Genomic DNA, 20,379 nt, shown 5'->3' with positions numbered 1-20,379 from the left:
CCATCTTTGGTGGTCAAAGTGTTCAGATCTGGGCTCCCCTCAGATGACAATGCTCCATCACAGCACAAATATGGCCATCTCCAAATTCACAAACTCCTCCAGCAAGTAGAACATTCTGCATAAAAATAAAATCCTAAAAATGGTTAGGGATCCATTTCAAACTGTTTCTGATGCCGAGTACAAAACACAATTCCTGGCTATGAACTGAACATTTTTCAGTTTCCAGGATTTTTCCAGGTACCAAAAACAACAGGGTACTGAAAGGAAATTTTCAGGAGGAACAGACTGCTTCTCCAAAGTCTTGCAGGAGACACAGTAAAAGAACACCCTCTATCTATGGAACTCTGTGGAAATGAGGAAGATAAAATATTCCAATAGTAAAACTTTTAATTGCACAACGATTGGTGGATTCAAAACTTTAAAACTTTAAAAATTAGCATAGGAAGTTACAGTTCTGACTGAACACCTGCCACCTAAACCATTGGCTCCAGGTTGTAAGGAGAGGTGCTGATAACCTCCAAACACCCACATGCAGAGAGTGTCCCTGGGGACAGCAGACAGGCAGATCCTGTATTTTACCATGCCAAACCTGTATCTTAACCATTAACCATCATCCAGGCACTCTCAGCAGCAAAACCTCCTGCTGAGCACTCCTTCAGCCTTCTGCAAGCATCTTTCTTGTGAGAGAAGTAAAAATCAATCCCTCTGTTCTTGTGCTGTGCTGGTCCTCTCCTGCCCCTGGGGTGGGGACTTCCTCCCTGTGGCAAAAATGACAAGGGACAGTAAGATATTACTGATGCTGCAGAGTGGATTTGGTCACAAAGCAGTGCTGACATCCAGGAGAATGTGCACATGGAATTTCTGCCTCCCAAGTTCACTCAAAAGGGCAGGAAGGCATGACAGGCACTGCTCTAGGCTGGGATTTGGGAAACCAGGGTTTCTGATAAGGTGAGCTGGGAAAGTTGGTCAAAATTGAACTTTTGCCTGATGGAGAAGCTTTTTGGCTTCAAGTTTCATCCCTGCCTCAAACTGGTGTCTCACTAAGGTGCTCCTGCAGAGTCCTTTCTCTCATCCCAGGAGGTCACTAATCCAGGCCCTCCAACAGCATGGATTTGCTTCCACTAAACTTTCCTCTCATGGCAAAGGAATCTAGCCTAAAAATTTGGTACTGCACCCTGGGATTAAAACCTGAAATGGGGGCATGCTTCATTCTTCACTGACTTGGTACAACACCTAAATTTGAGCCTGCACAAAGTATCCTCACACAGAGAGAGGCAGGGAAGATGCATGGGAGAAAAGGCAAAATGCTGAATGCTCTTGTAATACAAAACCTTTGTTACATCCATTTCCTTCCATACCCATCTCCTCCAAGAACAGCATCCCAGGCAGCAGATGAAAGCCGTGACACGTTGCAGGACCAACATCTCATTCTGCCCCCATTCTAAGGAGGAGATACACCCAAAAAGCAAAGAGCAAGGAGCAGTTTCCATATTTACAGGCCTTGCTGACTCCAGTTTGGATGCACTCAAGCAGGAATTTGATTGTTTTTATTTCCACCACCTGAAGAGAAAGGACACTGGGTTGTTTCTCTCATGTCCACCTGTATCAGGGGGTGGTCACACCAGTGGAGGCCTTGGAGAAACCCCATCCCTCTGGCAGGGATACCAGGGCATGGAAAGATGCTCAGAAGGACAAGCTGTGGCTAAACCCTGCTGACTATGCAGGGGACCGAGAAGCAGCAAAAATTTACATCCTTCACCACATTGGGTAGGACAGACAGCCAAATAATCCTGGCTGCACAGGGATGTAATGTGAGCTGTTGGAGTCAGGGAGTCAGGGGTCTCTCTGAATTCTTCAGAGAGAAATCAGAGTGCAGGGCTTGAATTAAAGCCTTTGGGTGGATTGAAGTATATTAAGCTACTCACACATAAAGTAGATATTTAAGTAGAAGTAAGCTAGTAATTTTAGTGTGAGCTCTGATGCTTTTAGTAAGTGAAAGGTTTCAAATGCCAGAGTAGCAGAGTGAGTTTTAGTGAAGGTTAATAAACTTACTGATACCTTCAGCAAGAGGCTCCAGGCCCATGGTTGTAGACAGTGCTTAGACATAGTAAAGCTCTAGTAAGAATATCTCTTCAATTTTTCAGATAGAACAGGATAGGTTGTATGTGCAGTCTATAGGTAACCTGGTATGCTAAGAAACTAGAACTCTAATAGGTTCAAGAGTGGTGGTCCTAGTTTGCATCTTAGGCTGTTGGAAAAATCCTATATAAGAGCTTTTATTGGGGAGAGTTGGTGCTTTTAGCCATTCTCTTATTGCCACTGCATTTCCCATTGCTTTGCTACTGCTTGTCTGCTTGCCTGTTGAGACTGATGTGCTTTGTAATAAGATGTGCTTTGTAATAAATAACCTTTTTAACTATTAATTGCTTGCTTATTTAATGTAACCCAACAAAGCAGGAGCCACGAGTCTGAAGTAGGAGCCTCAGAGCTCCAGAGCTGGTGTCTTAGAGCACTGGAGGTCTGAGAACCTCACAGTGAGCTTGCATTAAAACAACATTTTTCCCTTTACAGCTGAGAAAGAAGAGCAGAACTCCCAGAGAGTGATGCAGAGCAGCCCCTGGAGCCCTCCCACCCCATCCCACCTTCCCAGAACTCACAGGCTTCTGGTGGATGTGTCGGCTCCACTCTGGGGCTGTCACCACTGGCTGGGGGTAGGTGTCACCTAGAGTTACTCCTGCCTGGGAGAGAGCAGCACTGCTCAGTGCCCAGGGGGTGTGGATGTCTGCTCCCTTGATGCCCTGCAGTTCTGGCACCCACAGCCGCACATAATCCCCCTGCAAACAGAGTAAACAGGACAGGATCCATTCAGTGGCAGTCTGCTGCTTCCCAGCAAGGCTCTGTCCCAATGGGAAAGAGAGGAGCCAGATTTCCAGGCGGAGAGGCTGGTGCTGTACAGCATCAGTCACCTCTGACAAGCCTCAGCACCTCCTGCTAAATCCTCCACCTCCAGAATTAGTGCCTAAAGGGAGATCTTGAGATGCTGGAGCTCTTCCCCCATGCTCACAGTGCAGGCAGAGGAGGGAGGCAGAGGTACATTTTCAGCACTGTCCTGTTTAGGACATCCTGAAATGAAGCCACCCCCTGGAAGTTTCCCATGACTGAAGGAAAGTAGGATGACCAGCTCAGCTGCACACTCTTGTGCTCCTGAATCTCTCCTATTAACTCTACTGCTGTGTCCTCTACTAGGACTAATTTCTGATTTCTTGCTAAATCCTGCCAGCTACAGTGCCAAAAGGCAACAGCACAGCCTGACGTGAAGCTAAGGAATAGTGTGGGAACAGGTAATCCAGTATGTGAAACGGCTAAGCACATGTAAAGGGCAATTTATCTGCTCCCACAACTTAAGAGAGGACAGTCAGAGGAGTCATTGGTTTAATCTGTTCTTCAGCAGATCTCAGGCAATGGCTCTGTCTCTCAGGTAAGTCCTGAGATCTCCAAGCAGCTGCTCTGTGCTCAGGGAAGCATCTGTGCAAGGTTCTGATGGGATGTGGCTGTGACTCAGAAGAAATGGTGATGAAACACTGACCAGGGAGGGTGTGGGGAGCTCCAGCCTCCCTGGGGACAGCAGCAGTTCAAGTTACACTGCTCTGCACCAAGGAGGAACCTGTCTGACTTGGCCAGGAGACACAAGAACTACTTTAGTATCCCCACAGCACAGTGATCTCCTCTGCTCCCTGAAAGCACCACATGCCCTCCCCTGCACTCATCCTTGTGAAACAGCCACACAAGACTCACATTCCCATCGTAATCCAGGCCTTGTTTGATCATGTTAAACTTCCTGCTGTCCCGTGGGTCGTTGCCAATGCCAGCGCTGTATAACCAGTTGCCATAATTGCTGCAAACATCATAATCCACCTTGGAAAACAGAGGGAGAAAACTGTCAGGAGGGCTGGGCTGGCCCTTGGTCAATCTTATCTTCCATCCTTTAGCTCAGGGGGAAATTCCTTGAATGGGGTTCACTCCAGCCAGACTGGGGTGGTCAGAGCTCCCCCCATGCTCATACAGGCACCTGGCTCAGAAAAGGACCTGCATGGCTGCTTTTTACAGCTGGGATCAGCTTCCCAGACTACTTCAATTCACAATACTTAGGTCAGTGAGATAGATAAAAGCCCAGCCAAAGTCTCTGTCTCAGTTTCCTCCCTTTTAAATGAAAACCCTTCTCTTTCTGCCATAATTTGGCAGACCTCACAACTAGACCTAACATTTGAATGCTCATATTCCAAAAGAAAGTATTCAAATGGGAGAAAATTCTTTCTGACCAGTTACCCAGACACCACACACTGGCAAAATCATCTCTGCAGATCCTACTAGGCAGCTTGGAGAGGAGTCTAACTCAGACTGTGCAGACAAACCACACAGTGTGTATGAGGATGCAAACTATACAAACACTGCATTTTTTCCCCATTGTCAAGTTATCCCTTCTCTAAACAAATAAAAAGCTCTCAAGGATGCTTATATAAAATGGAGCAGGGCTTTTGGAACAAGCACAAGTGAGAGGAGAACATGATCCCACCTGAGTGCTCTTCGGCTGGGCAGGGAGGCTTAAATCCAACACCAGAAGTTTTCCAGTTGCAGGACAACTCAAACCCTGCTCAGGAGGGGAGTGGAAGTGATAACAAGGAGAGTTTGGGATCTCTGAGCTTTCCTAGAGATGTCTGTGCTGCAAAAGCAGCAGCTGTGGCAGTAAGAGCTGGTTCAGTTCTGCTCTCTTCTCCCTTTCCTGCAGCCACAGCAGCAACCAGCCCACAAAGAGATGTTTCCAAGAGCTCAGCCCCTCCTTGGAGAGAGGAGCTGGATGCTGAGGATGGCAGAGGGCTCAGGGAACAGCTCAAGCTGCCCTTTCTCTGCAGGGCCAGGGTCAGGGTGAGCAGCAGCAGCTCTGCACCAGGCTGCCCCTTCCCAGCTCACTTCCTCAGCTGTGAGATAAGCAGGGAAAGATGCCACTGGGGGCCTGATGGTGTGATTGGCATGCAGGAAAGCGTGTGTGGGAGTGAGGGCAAATCCAAGGGACCTGGAGGAGGCAGGATCATTTCCCCCTCAGCCTTGCCCCTTCCTGGCATTCTCCTCTGTTTGTTTCCCTGCCTTTCCTTGGGCTTGACCCTGTGAATGAAATCAATGAAGGCAGAGCTGAGATATTCTCAGTTCAGGACACCAGTGATCTCTGGCCCTTCCCCTGGCTCCAGCAGAGCAGAGAGCTTGTGTCTCAGTTTCCCTGCCTGTCTGGTATGGATGGCACACACAGACACTTGGTGGGCCTTTGCTGGCAGTATTGGAGATAAAATAGGCATTGCTTCCCTTTTTTAGAGGAAAGTGAGACCAGTTTCAGTTCTGCCCTGGTCTCTACCCTTCTACAGCCACGTCCTCCCCAAGCTGATGTTCCCTGGGTGCTGGCAATGCCACCAGCTCACAGAACAGAGCTGTGTGACACAAGATGGGACTGAAGGGCACAAGGATCAGCCTGTGCCACACCAACCTACAGTGGCCATCAGCATCTGGGGCTTCCCAAGGTGACAGGGCCCAGTGCAGTGTGCTAAATTCTGCTTCCAGCAAGGCTGGTATTTGTGATTTTAGGAATACATGCAGATGACACACTTCCTAGTGTGAGACCTTCCAGGTCTTCCTCACTTGTGGAACAGGACACATTTGTGGAAGCCTCTTGCTCTTCTCTGAGCATAGGGCTCCCAAAACCCATTTCTGCAGGATTCTGAAGTCCTGCACTGTGTTATTGTCCAATCCCACTGGGATGGGACAGCACCCAGATTTTCCTCCTGCAGCCAAAGCCATGTCAGAGCCCAGGTCCACAGAAATTACAAAAAAATTATATTCACAAAACCCCTCTTTTTTTAATTGCAGGTATTGGCAAGGCAACTGGGCTTTCTCTGCCCATCCAGCACTCTGAGTAGAAAGTTTTCTGATTGCCAGTAGCCTCCTGTATCCCACAGATAAGACCTTTAATGTGAGGCTGATGTGAGCATTTGGCTTTTTCCAGTCAGTACCAGAGAATCCATGGGGACTGAGGTCAGAGAAGTGACCCAGCTATTTAACTGAGCTCACACAGCTGCTGATTGATATAAGAGAGGAACTGGTGCTCCAGCTGGCAGGGAGGCCTGTAACAGCCCAGAATGAAGAAGGATGCCTCCAGCCAGGGTGGAGCTCTGATCCAGCCATTGTCCCTACTTGCCTGTGCTTGACTAGAAGCTTCCCAGTCCACAGCATCAGTGCACAGACACTGTGCCAGCACACACTCCTTTTTATGTTCTATTTCTGGGCTGCCCTCCTCCCCAGCTTCTGGGGTGAGCAAATCAGAGCACTGTTGGCATAATTCATGTTTGAAAGTTTGCTCAAGTGCTATGGACCTCTGGCTAAAACCCTACACAGAGGATCAACACTTACTGCAAACTTCCCTGCTACATCTTTGCTCGTGGCAGCTCCATTGTGGCAAAATTCCTTTTATTTACCAGCCTGAAAATTACTGATCATCACCTGTACCCTGTCTCATAAATCAGGGCTGTCTTCCTGCCTCTCATTAAACTCCAGGGCCCAGTCTTACCAGCAGGTATTCAAACCATTCTGCCCCCATCCTCCAGTCCAGCCCCAGGTCCTTGGTGAGGAAGCTGGCGACGTTCTGCCGCCCTCTGTTCGACATGAAGCCCGTGGCACTCAGCTCCCTCATGTTGGCATCCACAAAAGGAACCCCAGTTCTGCCCTCTGCAGAGACAAAACACAGCCCTGGGATGTCAGGATGGATTTGGGCACTCATAAACCAGGACAGTGCCAGTGCACAGCAGCAGGGAGAGATTTCAGTGTGGTTTAGCTGGAGTGCAGCCACTGAGATCCACTGGAAATTAAATGGGATATCACACTGAAAATTAAGTTGGGGAGAAGTTTTGGCAAGAACAAAACAAAAAGAAAAAAAATACAGAAAAATCTCAGACTGGAAAAACAATCAAGTGGGTTGCAGGGAGTTTTGCAGAGTAAATACACAGACAACAGTGAGATGGGCCAAGAACAGATTCTTGACAGGTGACTAACAGAGGGATGTACTGGACAAATCCCCCAGGGTTAGTACCTCAAAAGTAGAGTTTGTCTGTTGTTAAGGAAAAGATTTATTGTGCCTGGATGATTTATTTTATCCTGTGTGCAAATGGGTACACGTGGCATTAACATAAAAGATACAGAGGTGTGTATTGCACTGATTCTAATACTTTAATCTGTTAGTCCCTCCAATATTTGAGATATTGTGCTTGCTATTCATAAAGCTGTAACAGGTAAAGAAAAGGCTGTGGGATTACAAAAGATGTGATTTAGTCTAAATCTGTTGTAACCTTGCAACCAAAAGCAAACAGAACCAAACATAGCAGTCATGGCAATCTAATATTGATAAGAAGGGCTGGTCAGCCTCTGTGTGACTAGAAGGAAGGGACCAGCAGGTCACAAACACTCCCTCCTGGGCAGGAAAATCCACCTGCAGTGCCCCACACAGCAGGGTTGCCCTGTGGGCTGCACCTGGGCAGTGCCAGGCTGGGAAGGGAGGGCACACACATCCATCCCCTGGTGATGCAGCTCCAGTGCCAGCCCTGACCATGCTGGCAGCTGCTCTACAGAGCCCTGATAACAGCTGGGGCACGTGTGAACCCCAAGAGATGTGGAGAACAAGGCAAAACCTGTGCTTGCTACTGACCTTTCCAACACTCAAACAGCTGAAGGTCCTTTTTCCAGGGGATCTCTTTACTTTGAAGCCCTGTGGAGGAAAATAATGACCTGCTGATGGAGAAAATACTGACACAGTCAGTTGTTCACAGCACACAGCCAGGGGTGCTTGGTTGACACAAGGCATGAGGTGAGGCTCAGCCTCTCAGTGCCACTACAAACAAACCTTCTGCACAGGTTTAGAGATGATCCATTCCTCCCCTCCAGTGTGCAAAGGGGTGTCTTTTGCACACAGAGGGTGCTCAAACCCTAATGGATTTTATCTATTTATTTTGCTGATACTTGCTTTTCTTCCCTTTTTTAATTAAAAGTGACTCAGACCTCACAAGCAGACAGAGATGTGCTCTGGCCCAGGCTGGTATTTTCTCTTTTAGCTTTACTCCAGGACATGAGTCTCCTGACTCATGGGCTGGATATTGGTTGTTGAACTGAGTGTTCAGACCCCCATTTCACATGCACACTCCTGTCACTGGGGCTGGAGCTGAACCTCATGCTGATTCCTGCGTAGTGCAATATCTGGTTTTTGGGATTCACCATGCTGGGTTTTTCCTGCTCTGTCCCAGTCCCTCTGGAGAACTTGGGCAAGTCTGGAGCCTGGATTCTGCTGAAAGGTGGAAAGTCTCTGGAAACAGCATCTTCACTCCCCTTGTGCTGCTGTTTTCCCAGAGACATGTGTCAATAATACTCCCCCAGATTTGGAATCAGTGTCCAGCACCCTGTTGCTGAGGCACTTGTGTGCTAACAGAATTCCCAGCAGCATCCCAGGGTGTGACACAAGCACCATGAGAAGAATATTGGTTCAACTTAGTGCCAACAGCCTCTTCTCTTACTTTCCCTGTTGTAAGAGAATACTTTTCCCCCCAAATGTGCTGATCCATACACCTTTTAATGAGAAGATCCTTGTGCCATACTTCAGGGCCACAAAGCGAAAGTAATCCCTCCACAGCAGCTCAAACACGACCCTGAAACACAAAGTCATCTCAGTATTTCACTGTGGGTCAGATATGATCACTGAACTAGGACTGTGCTTCCATACAACCCATCATTAACACTGTGAGGTTTATTGACAATGAGAGATTTCAGGGACCTTCCCTGTGACACCAGTTCATTCCCCAAGCCTCCTTCCCCTGCTTACAGGGAAAGCAAACTCTGCATGAATCACCTGGGAAGCTTCCCTCAGAGTTTCAGGAAGCATCCTCCTGCTCCATCCCTGCTGGGATGCAATTCTCCCAGAGCAGGGTGAGGGCCTGATTCAGCTTCACACCTCCACAGGAACCAGCCCATCAGCACATTCCTGAGAGCTTTGTGTTCTTTGAGCAATAACCTTTGCAAGGGACTCCAAGACACCTTTCAGAACTGGTTATTTTGTATCCCAGAAACCTGGGAGTTTTCAGCTTTCTGTGCAGGAGAACACTGCTTTTGACCTGAGGCCTTGGAGATGGTTCCCAAATTTAAGTGATGGAGTTAAAGTCATGGGTGTGTAGTTAAATAAAAGTGTGTGATTTCACATAGTGAAGGGTTTTGAATTTGAGGTTTTTAGAGTATTGTAATAGGTATGGGACAAGATGGAGGATTTGGGGTGGTGTCTCCTTCTGTCTTGTTCTTCCTTCTTCTTCATGATTTCAGGTAGTTTTTGGTTGGACAGTTAGTGCTGCACTGAGGGTCACAGGAGTTTGGTTATTTGGTCAAAAGTATAAATAATACAGGTGTTAATTCTCTATTGGACTGTTTAGCTTTAAAAGACCTTGTAACTAGCTGGATTCAGCTCCATTTTGCTCACTTTTAGCTGGTAGCTGGAAGTGTTGCAGAGCTCTCTGTACTTTAGATAAGATTTAATAAACAACCAAGCCCAAACATGAGAAAATTAATCTCCTTCATGTTTTTAATCCAGACTGTGAGTGAAGACAGAAGAAAATTAAGACAAGCCACTAATTAGGTGGTGCAGCCAACCCATTTACAGGTTTACAGTGGTCCAGCCCATTAGATCAGGTGCTAGGCCCATGGGAAAAAGGACAGTTTTATATAAAAACTTTTATATAAAAAGACCTTCTTATAAAATGATGGTACACCACCCTCAGAGACCTGCCTCAACTCTATGCTGTATGGGAAGCACCTTGCTCAGCTGATTTTTAGGCTGACAAGATCATTCTGGATAATCTGGTTACAGAACAGAATCACAGAATTAGGGAATCATGTTGGAAAATACCTCTGAGGTCATCCAGGGCCATCTATGGCCAAATATCACTGTGTCAGACTTTCCTTAAATACCTCCAGGGACAGTGACTCCACCACCTCCCTGGGAAATCCACTGCCATGTCTAATCACCCTTCCAGTGAAGAAATTCCTCCTAATGTCCAACCTGAACAGGACACTGTCCAAATCCTAAAAACTGTGATAACACCATGAACTGTACTTCATTGTACAGGTGACTTCTTCTTGGGAGCTTGACAGCTTCATTTTTATAATTACTGAACATTTTTAAATGCTAAAAATCACCATGGCATGCCAGCTGCCAGCAGGCTGGCTGACCATTAGATGGAAAACAAGAGTGTGTTCATTTTTTGAACTCTTTCCTCTCTTAACTGCCTTTGAAGTACAAAAATCCCCAAACATACACTTCATAGGTGTTGATATTTTATCTGTCATTTGAATTTTAATGAAACTGAGCAGCCAGAATGGTTGGCAGTGTTCTGTCTGCTCTTCACCAACCACTGTGCTGTTTGACATGTTGCAAATGTAACAAACCAAAATGAATATTTAGCTCTAGAGTTTGCACAGACCTTATGATTTGGGATTTTTCCCATCCAGGTCTAGTGTTAGGCCAGGCTCTAACATGAGCCTGTTTCTCTATCAGAGCTCCAGGTTCTGATTCACAGTGTCTGGGCAGATCTGAACAAGTTCAAGGCCAGCCCAGGGATGGATAAACTGAGAAGTGAGGAAGAGCATGGGTGACAAGATGGGCAGCATTAAATCCAATTCCCAGTGCCCTCTTCTCCTCTGCTATGAGAATTGCACAAGTCACACAGTCACTGAGACTTTGGGGCTCATATCTTGGTCTGAGAAACCCTTCGGATTTTATTTGTGAATTATTCTTCCTTCTCATGTAAGCCCATAAGAACACAGAGATAGACAGTGCTGATTTGCTGAGATTGTTTTCATGAACCACAGTTTCCCAGCAATAATAATGACAACTGGCATTCATAATCTTTACTTACAAAGTGCCTAAAGCCCCTGGCTGTTGAGGACAGACTAATAAATCTGTACTGAAAGAGAACTACAGTGCAACCCAGAGGAACCAGCCAGCAGGCACAGGAAAAACAAACATTAATTATGAAGAGAGTTATCAAATCACTCTCCTGTGCAGGAAATGCCAGGTTCCTTTTCAGAGAAAATAAGCCATGTGATGGTGCAGACATACCAGTATGTGCTCTGATTTGCTGTTCTCTCTCTCTCATACTTCTGGATCTGCTCATAGATGTAACGAGGTGAGATGCAGCCCAGTGCCAGCCTGAAAGCAGAGGAGGGATGCCCTGAGTGCCTTGCAGGACTGACAGCTTGATGTCAGCTCAGAGGGAGGAGAGGGGCAGTTTTGTGTTGAGTTGCTGGCTAAAAATGTTATTTGGCTTGCATTTCTGACCATGACTTCCTAAATGGCTTTAGTCAAGTTGTAATTTCTCTGCAACTCTTCAAGAGAGAAAATTCTCTTCCAAGAATCAAAATCCTCCCCTTCCTGGGATTTGACTGTTAAAAGAGTCACCAAGCTATGGAGATAAATAATTTCACTCAAGTTTGGCAAGTTTTGCCTAAATGATTTAACAAACCCAATGAAAAGACTCTCAAATGTCAACCTCTTCATCACACGCCCTGTTCTTTTACCACAATCCTCCTTATCCTATGCCCAGGGCTCCTTCTCCTGCAGAACTTCAGTGGCTCATTTGAGCAACCACAAAAGGCAAGTGACTGCTGAAAATCTGAGCCCTGGCAGGAAAACTAGGGAATCAAACCCTGCTCTGGCACTTCAACCCACTGGGCTCCTTCCATTTGTTCCAAATCAGTTCTGCTGCAAGACAGGAAAAAAATTGCAGACTCCAACCATACAGAGTAATAAAGAACAACTTTTACCTTGCTTTTCCTGGAAATGCATTTTACTGCAATTTCCACTACAGTTTGTGGAAACACTGGATGTTCTAAGGAATTGTGGAAAACAGGAAGAAAGTCTTTGAAGAGTTTTTCCTTAATTGCTGACCAGCTCTAATGGCCAGTGTGAGATGGGAATGAGTGGCTGCAGCCTGAACTGCTCTGATTCTGATTATGTGACAGAGGAACATTTTGGGGCAGGCAGATCAGGACTGTGGGCTCTGAGCAAATAGAAAAACTCAAGTGGAGGCCACAAATAACAAACTTTCACAGAGCCAGCAGTCCTGGGATCCTGATGTGCCACCAGATGGAGCCATCCACTGCAACCATCAAAGCACAAGAGAAATCCTGACCTGTAACAGCCTCAGAAATTTGGTTCTCATTGCAATTCTGTTGGGAGAATTCAGGTGCTCTCAGCTTAGGCTGAACTGGGTTTTGCTGATGCAATTCCAGTCTGGAATTAACACTGCCTCTTCCAGTACCAGGGACCAAATCCCTTAATTAAAAATCAAAATATTTATCTGAACAAAAGATCCTTTCCAACAGGAATAATCAGAAGTGTCTCTTCACCCCACAGAAAAAGAGAATGGCAGTGAGGTGGGGTGTCTTTCCCCAGGGTATTCAGGAAACCAGGACTGGGCTGAGTTCTACAGCCCTACCACACTGAAGCTGTGTTGCCTCCCTACCTTTCCCTTCCCACACCAAGCAGCACAAAGCCAAAGGTGGATGGTGAATCCCTCCTGCACACTCAGCTCTCAGCATAGCTCTGCCTCACTGCAGCAGTTCCAGGGCAGTGCAGCCTCAGAGCTGCTCTACCACCACAAAAAGCTCAAAGGAATCACACCCAGACCCTCTACCCCTGCCCAGAAACACCCAGCAGACAGGGAACATCAGTTTGGGATAGAAGGAGAGGAAGATTTTCCATCCCAACAAAAATCTTTACCATGGTGCAAATTTGGTTGAGTAATCCATTCCCACCAGCCCATTCCGAGTCTCCTTGTAAGAAGCAACCAGGTTCTGTGAGAGCAAAAGAAGAAAAGGATTTAATACTTTAAAGCAACCTGCTCAATGTTCTTTCCTTCTGGAGCCAGAGCAATCTGGCAGGGCTGGGCTCCCTCTCACGGCTCCTGCAAGGATTGCACAGCTGCCCAATTCCTGCCTCCACACAGGCATGAGTCAGGCCAGCAGATTCCATTATAGCTCTGGGGTCTGTGTGTGTCACCAGCTGTGCTCCCCTCCTCAGCCTTGTTACAGTTCAGGTGCTCTAAATCATCTAAATCCAAGCCTCATAAAGTCACTCCAAGACAAGCCTATAGCACGTTCTTTCTGCAAGCACTGTGCACCTGGCTCTGCTGCTCCCTGCCCATTCCCACCTGATTCTGGCTCAAATATCCACTGAAAAGCACCAGTGGAAGTGGCAGCCTTGTGGCTGCAAAAGCAGTGTGACAGTACCCAGCTGCAGGAACCCTGAGCCTGCTCTTTCTGTGCCCCACACATTTCCAGCAGGACAAAGATCTCCCACGTCCTGAGCATTCCAATGCAGAGGACAGAGGGAAGACCAATCTCTCCTGGATCTTCATTGCACAGGTTGCAATTGTTAAAGAGCTGTTCTCGCTCACTGGGGGAGACAATATTTGCATTACAAAAAAAAAAAAAAAAAAAGAAGAAATGTTTTCCAGCTCTGATGATATTAATGCTTGACCAACAGCAGAAGCTAGGCACACTTGTACTCATTTTGGTTGGGATGGAGTTCATTTTTTTCATTGCAGCTAATCTGGGGCTGTTTTGGATTTGTGCTGAAAACAGTGCAGATAGCACAGCAATGTTTTCCTTGCTGCTGAGCAGAGCTCACACAGCCTCAAGGCCTTTACTGCTTCTCTCACCACCCCACCCTGAGCAGGCTGGGGATGCACAAGGATTTGGGAGAGGACACAGCTGGGACAGCCAGCCCCAGCTGACCCACGGGGTACTCTAGACCATAATGATGTCATGCTCAGCATATAAAGCTGGAAGTCAGGATGTTTGGAGTGTTGCCATTTGTCTTTCCAAGTAACTGTGATGGAGCCCTGCTTTCCTGGGAATGCTGAAAACCTGCCCTGGTGGGAAGTATTAAATGAATCCATACCTTGCTTTGCCTGTGCATGTAGCTTTTGCCTTCCCTATTAAGTGATCTTTAACTCAACACATAATTTTTCTCACTTTAATCCTTCTGAATCTCTCTTCCTTGTCACTGGCAGGAACTGAGGGAGCAGCTGCTGTAGGGCTGAGCTGCCTCATGGGGTTAAACAAGGACAATGCCCCCCAAAAGCAAAGCCATGCAGGAGCTTTAGAAACACAGCTGAAAGGATGCCCTGGGGGCTGTCCCAGTGAGGCACTGGGAATACCACGCTTTTAATCCATCCCAGCTGGAGAGGTGCTCCCTCCTTTATCCAGAAACTGCTTGGGACCTGATGCTGTTGGACATCAGCACATGCACATTTGAATTCAGACATGGCAGATTTAAGACAATTCCTCAAACCAGACCAGAAAGAAGTTCAAAAACTGTCTGACAAAATGCAGTCAGCAGGAGCTTCACTCCACCAAAGCAAGGAAACAAATAGTAGCTGTCATCACTGGCTGCAAGATTTCAAACCAGACTACAGAAACCTCCTACTATTTATAACTGTGGGCAGAACTTGGGTCAGTTGTTCCTCACACCAGTTGCAATTCCAGCCCTTCAGGCCACTTTTCACTCCTCAGAAATAGAAGAACTACACTGCTGATGACGTGGGTCTTGAGGATAGAAGGAGCAAATCAAGGTAAAGCAGCTACAAAATTTTGTTCCAAGTCCCAAAAGTTAATGGAAAAAAATACCTCAGAGAGATGGCCAGTAAACTAGGCTCCTAAGCATTTGGCTTGCATTCCCCAGTCCCAGATGACTTCTTTTTGGTCTAGTTTTGTCTCTCTGAAAAATTGAAATAATGCTAATTCCCTCCTCTGTGAAGTTTTATTTGGGAGCTAAGGAAATATTATTAGGAAGTGAAATTGCAGCCTCACCCACTCGCACAGCCATGTGTACAAGGGGGAGGATGTAGGCAAGGAAATGTAAGAGTTACCGTGTCCCAAAAATAATATTGCAGTCTCATCAAAGCCTGGGTCTCTCCTCCACTGCAGGGAAAGGCTGTTCGGGGATCAGTCACAGGATCTGCCACAATAAAAAAACACCAACACATTCTGACCCCCTGGGAATGCATCTCAAAAGCAGGGAGTTAGTTTAAAATCCAGGGATGCTCAGCAGTGGGAATCTCTGCTTTGGGAGCATAAAGAGTGTGTGGCCTTATTTTAAAATAAGGGTAATATCAAATATATTAAAAATCACTAAGAGGATGTTTCCAACCCAGCTGCTCCTCCACACAGGGAATTTAATTTCATTTTCATTGTGGGTGAACTGAGGCTTAGTTACAGTTTGAAGGGCAACCACTGCATCCATGTTTTGGTTCTTGGTAAGAGACATATGATAGACTCACAGAATGGTTTGGGTTGGAAGGGAAATTAAAAATCATCCAGTTCCAACCCCCTGCCATGGGCAGGGACACCTTCCACTATCCCAGGCTGCTCCAAGCCCTGTCCAAGCTGGCCTTGCACACTTCCAGGGATGGCACATCCACAGTTTCTCTGGGCAACCTGTGCCAGTGCCTCACCACCCACACAGGGAACAATTTTTTCCTTACCTCTAATCTAAAACTCCTTTCTTTTAATTTGAAGACAAATATCTGCCTGACCCTGCAACTAAAGACAGATGCTTCTACAGCACCTCCCAGACCCTTAGGGACTATATTTCATGTATCTCTCAAGCACTAATTGCCTCTGCATTTTTACAGAAGGACATTTTTTTCTGTGACAGAATATAATATGCATTGCAAGATGTTTGGTGGTATTAACCATCAGAGCTCAAGTGCAGCCACTGCAGGTATCTGATTCACTCTGGCTGAACATCTGGGAATCTGGAGCAGCAGGAAATTATTTACTTTGCAAATCACATTTTTTTCAAAACAGATCTCAGTTGGATATTTTTTTAAGAACAGCATCTAAGCAGGACTTTATTAGAGCACCTTCCAAATGAAGCTTTCTCACCCTTCTGTCCAAAATCCTCCATTGTAGGGATGTTCCCTTCTTCCAGCCCCGGGGCCGGGGGCTTTAGCTGATGTGCCATCCTCAGCGCTGGCCGCACCTTGGCCCCGCATTCCAGCGCTTTTCGGAAGTGGGTGTAGACATCGGGCAGCCTGCACAGACAGGAGCAGCCAGGTCACACCCCCTGCCCAGAGGATTAGCATTCCAGCCTGTCCTCTCACCTTTGTGCTGCCTGCTTGAACACTGCCAGGCACAACAGGGGAGAGCAGCCACCAGAAGCTCAGCCCTTTGCCCAATTTATTTCTGCCTCTGATGCAAATCGTGCATTTTCAATCTAAGGTGTGCCCTGGTGGGGAAATGGTGAGAGCCAGATTTATCTCACCTAACTTCTGATTAACACAGCTGATCTCAGTGTAAAAATCTACATCCTCCTGGCAAAGGAGAAAAACAGGCATTTTCATGGCCTGACTTGTCTGCTCTTGTATTATACATTTTCTACAAAACTACAATTCAAGTGACTGCTGAGGGAGCAGTGAAGAGTACCAAGGGGAGTTGGAAGTAAATCATCTTAGCTCCCTTCCAACCCAAACCATTTAATGGTTCTATGAAGCTGCTTCAGGTGAAGCTTAGACTGGATATTAAGAAAAGTTCCTTCACAGAAAGGGTGGTCAGGCTGGAACAAGCTGTCCAGCTCTCCAGGGAAGTGGTGGAGTCACTGTCCTGGAGGATTTAAAAGATGTGGGGATGTGATATTGAAGGATATGTTTTACTGGTGAGCTTGGCTTAGTTAATTTTGATTTGGTGTTTGATTTTATGATCTTAGAGGTGTTTTCCAGTCCCTTAATGAATGGTCAAACACACACCTTGGCTTTAAACATACAGAAGCAAAATTCCTACTAGTGCAGAGGCTGAATGGGCTGCTTCCCCTTTGTGTGCTTGAGCATTGATCCATAAGAGCACAAATAGATGGACTAATAGGTCCTTTCTCTGTGGGACCAGGGGACTGGGAGCCCTGCTGAGTGAGAAACAGGGGTGACACCACAGAGCAGCCCACCTGTCAATGGGCCTGAAGGGAAGATCATCCCGATGATACAGCGTGGAGCCCCAAAATGTCTGAATCTGCACCCCGTGCTGCCTACACACCTGGCACAGCCCCTTCTCCACATCCAGCTCCTCCTGAGTGGCCTGGGGAGAACAAAAGAGTGAGGCACAAATGCAGCTCCCCCGTGCAGAGTCCCTGGTCCTGCCCTCCTCACTCCTCTCCACATCACCTTCATGCCTTTGCCCCACTCAGGGAGTGCCCACCCCAATTCCCAAGGTGACAACATCACAGCCCAGAAAGGCTCTGAACACACAGGATCTGCATCACCACTCAGTCGTGGAAGAAACCTTCACAGCATAATTTTATCTTTCAACTGTGTCACTCGAGTGTTTCCTTTACCTCTTCATGGAAAACCACGGCGGTGACAGAGCCCAGCTGAGTAATCAGATCACAGACCACATCTTCTGGCTTCCCCTTCCTCACAACCAGGGTACTGAAATACAAAATATTGGCCTGAAATAGTCTTGATGTTGCTGTTATTTATGTGTACAAGAAGCCATCATCCCAGCCCAGGCAGGCACTCATGTCCTGGCTTTCTATGCAGCACAGTGTGTGGAGGCAGACAAACAGGATTTGACCAGCCTGCATTTTTTAGGAGCCCCTAAACAGAGTTTATAAGCCTCTGGAGCTTAGTTTGTGTCAAACACATTCCTGCCACTCTGGATGCCTTAGAAAGGATGACTGGGCACAAAGCCAGGCTGTTACCTAAATGTGAATCTGTTCATCCTCACGCACTAAAGAGATTTAAGGGCTGGCTGATCCACCTTGTCCAAGCTTCTCACAGAGGCTGTCCCATCCCAGAAAACATTCAAGGTCAGACTGAACAGGGTTCTGAACATGATCTGGTTGAGGATGTCCCCTGTTCATTGCAGGGGTTGGACTAGATAGCCTTTAAAGTTCCCTTCCAACCCAAACTATTCTATGACTCCATGATCTTTCACTCTGCAAAGCCAGATATTAACTGGTAATGGATTCTTCAGGCCATGATCTAGCCCAATAATGGTTCTAAAGGCATCATAAACAAGGATATCTGAGCCTAGAGACTGCGTTTAGTGGTACAGGGCATAAGGAAATGTAACTCTCCAGTCTCAGAAGCCAGGATCCACATTGGTCTGTCTCAAGCCAGCTCCCATGGAAAGCTCTCCAGGGACAAGGTGGCTACTGAAATTACCCACATCTCAAAATTCAGCTGTTCGTGTTTCCCACTGTCAGCACTCTGGGCAAAGCTCTCAAGGCTGACACTCATCTGGGGCACCTGACAAAGCAAAGCCCAGGTGGCACAGAGCCTGGATGGCTCTTTGTCCCCTGTGCAGTGACCCTGTGAGGTCTCCTCAACAGGGGCTACACGTGGGACCCTCTGTATCTACAGAAGGGCTGAAATGAGCCAGCACCAGAGCCCAGAGTGCCCGATCTGAGTCACAGCACGGGTATGTGCTGAAAAGGAGCAGGAAAACAGAAATGCAGATGTTATTCACACGGTGCTTTCCCAGCTACCTTCCTTTTCTCTTGAGGGTTTCCCGGAGATCCCTCACACTTTCCAGCAGAAACCGGAGCCTGTGAGGCCCCGTCTTGGGCAAACCATAGCAGTGGGTGCGCTGGTGGTGCCGCGGGTCGAAGCAGTAAAGGGGAACCACGAAATCCGCGTTGTGCTGAGCCCAGTGGAGCACCTGCGGACACAGAACGGGCTGTGAGAGCTGGGGCAGGCACAGGGAAATCCCTGCTCATCCTGCAGGGCTGATCCTGCAGTGTAAGAGCTTAAAAATCAGGGATGCGGGACTCCAGGCGGGCTCTTTAAAATGCTGATTATTGTATCCAAATGCAGCAATTCACGGGTCGTGGGTGACAATAGCCCAGCCCACAGCTGTGGGTTCGTCTGAAAGCTGCTTCTGGTTCTGGTTACAATGTATTATAAACTTTTCATTATAGAGCATCTTAAAACATGACAACCAATCAACCTTTACTATTACCTATAGCCTATCATCACTAGTAACATTAGCATGTCTATGTTACGATTTTCTAATCACAAAAGGTTAGTATGTTGCAGTTTAAGCTAGAAGTTGTTTTTCAGTTTTCTTGCAGTGGAAAATTCTGAGATATTTTCTTTACTTGCAACATGGCACTTTTATTTGTTTGTGAGAACATTTTTGCTTGGTAAAAACATCTTTTCTTTGAGGCGGATCTATCCTTTGCTCTAAGTCATAAAAGCCCCTTCTAATTCACTTGCCCTTTGCCTTCTTAGTCATCCAGCAAAACTCGCTTAGCAATTCTTCTACATCAAAACTTGCTATCATCTTTTTACCTTCTTCAGATTCTACATTCAAAAATCTTCCTGTTATACATACATATGTGTGCCACTTTGCTGTCAACTCCTCACCCTTCCCAGCACTGCAGACCCCCGGCGCTCCCTACCTGGTTGTCGTGTGCGCGCAGGTCGCAGCGCAGCAGGCAGATGGCCGTGCCCGCCGCCCCCGACATCCTCCCGGGACCGGCTCTGTCCCCCTCTGCCCGGCCCCTCATCCCGCCCCGACGGGGAGGAGCCGTCCTGCCCCGATCCCCGTGTCCGCCCCCAGCGCATCCCATGGGATGGACGGGCAGGTCCCGTCCCGCATCCCTGCAGGGCAGCGGGAGCGCAGCGAGTTCCCTTCCCTCGGACCCCTGGAGTCTCACCAGAGCTCTGCCCCAGCCGTATTGCTCTTATTTCTCTTATTGCTCTTATTTCTCTTTTTGCTCTTATTGCCGGATTTTTTTTTCCCAAACCTCTTCATCTTTTTAACCCTCTTTATCTTTCACACAGCAGGCGCGGTGACAGCAGCCCCCCTCGGCAGAGGTGGGTGGCACCGAGCCTCACCCTGCTCCGGTGGTGCTGATGGGTGCCCATCCTTCCAATGCTAGCACAGGAACCAGCTCTGCACTGAGCTTGCCACCTCCTGACCCACAAAAGGAGAGTTGTGCATTGGCAATAGTTAATGCACTTGGTTCTCAGTGCTGGAAGAAGTGGCTGAAGTGAAAAGACTTTTCCTCATCCTGTGGCTTCCATCAGCTGACATTGGGCACCAGTGGTCACACATCCCTTACTCACTGAATTGTCCCTGAGGGTACTTTTTTTTTTTCTTTCATTCAGCTACTCTCATAAGAGGAAACCAAGCACAGGAACTGCTGCCAGTTCCCTCACCCTGCCCAGGGAAGCAGTGGAGTCACCATCCTTAGGGACACAGCTTAGGGGTGGATGTGGCAGTGCTGGGTTAATGGTTGGACTCGAG

At 47.3% G+C, this 20,379-nt stretch overlaps 2 protein-coding genes across 4 annotated transcripts in view; one reads left to right on the top strand and one right to left on the bottom strand.

Moving 5' to 3' along the window:
- Window positions 1-20,379, top strand: part of LOC306799984 (mitogen-activated protein kinase kinase kinase 3-like) — a 159,702-nt gene that overhangs the window by 52,764 nt on the left and 86,559 nt on the right. The window lies entirely within an intron of this gene.
- LOC306799003 (cryptochrome DASH-like) lies at window positions 374-19,625 on the bottom strand. 3 transcript variants are annotated; one of them, XM_079299482.1, is made up of 14 exons: window positions 19,529-19,625; window positions 18,614-18,786; window positions 17,459-17,552; window positions 17,072-17,202; window positions 16,021-16,169; window positions 15,003-15,091; window positions 12,851-12,924; window positions 11,189-11,278; window positions 8,653-8,732; window positions 7,742-7,801; window positions 6,611-6,768; window positions 3,796-3,915; window positions 2,658-2,834; window positions 374-758 (listed from the first exon to the last, which is right to left on the bottom strand). In XM_079299482.1, the coding sequence occupies exons 1-14, from the start codon at window positions 19,592-19,594 to the stop codon at window positions 597-599; spliced, it is 1,623 nt and encodes a 540-aa protein (XP_079155608.1). In that variant the 5' UTR covers window positions 19,595-19,625; the 3' UTR covers window positions 374-596. The 3 variants fall into 3 exon arrangements, with proteins under 3 accessions (XP_079155608.1, XP_079155610.1, XP_079155609.1); XM_079299484.1 differs by lacking the exon at window positions 3,796-3,915; XM_079299483.1 differs by lacking the exon at window positions 11,189-11,278.

This window comes from Erithacus rubecula, assembly GCF_903797595.1.
Source record: "Erithacus rubecula genome assembly, chromosome: 3".
NCBI classification, from domain to species: domain Eukaryota; kingdom Metazoa; phylum Chordata; class Aves; order Passeriformes; family Muscicapidae; genus Erithacus; species Erithacus rubecula.
Note: the sequence above shows the minus strand (reverse complement) of the source record. Positions and strands in the feature narration are given on the sequence as shown.

Coding starts and splice junctions, on each gene's coding strand:
- LOC306799003 (XM_079299482.1), bottom strand. CDS start 19,594: ATGTCGGGGGCGGCGGGCACGGCCATCTGCCTGCTGCGCTGCGACCTG. Junction 2,835..3,795: donor GCCTGGATTACGATGGGAAT/GTGAGTCTTGTG, acceptor CTCTGTTTGCAG/GGGGATTATGTGCGGCTGTG. Junction 759..2,657: donor GACACATCCACCAGAAGCCT/GTGAGTTCTGGG, acceptor TTTTTGCCACAG/GGAGGAAGTCCCCACCCCAG.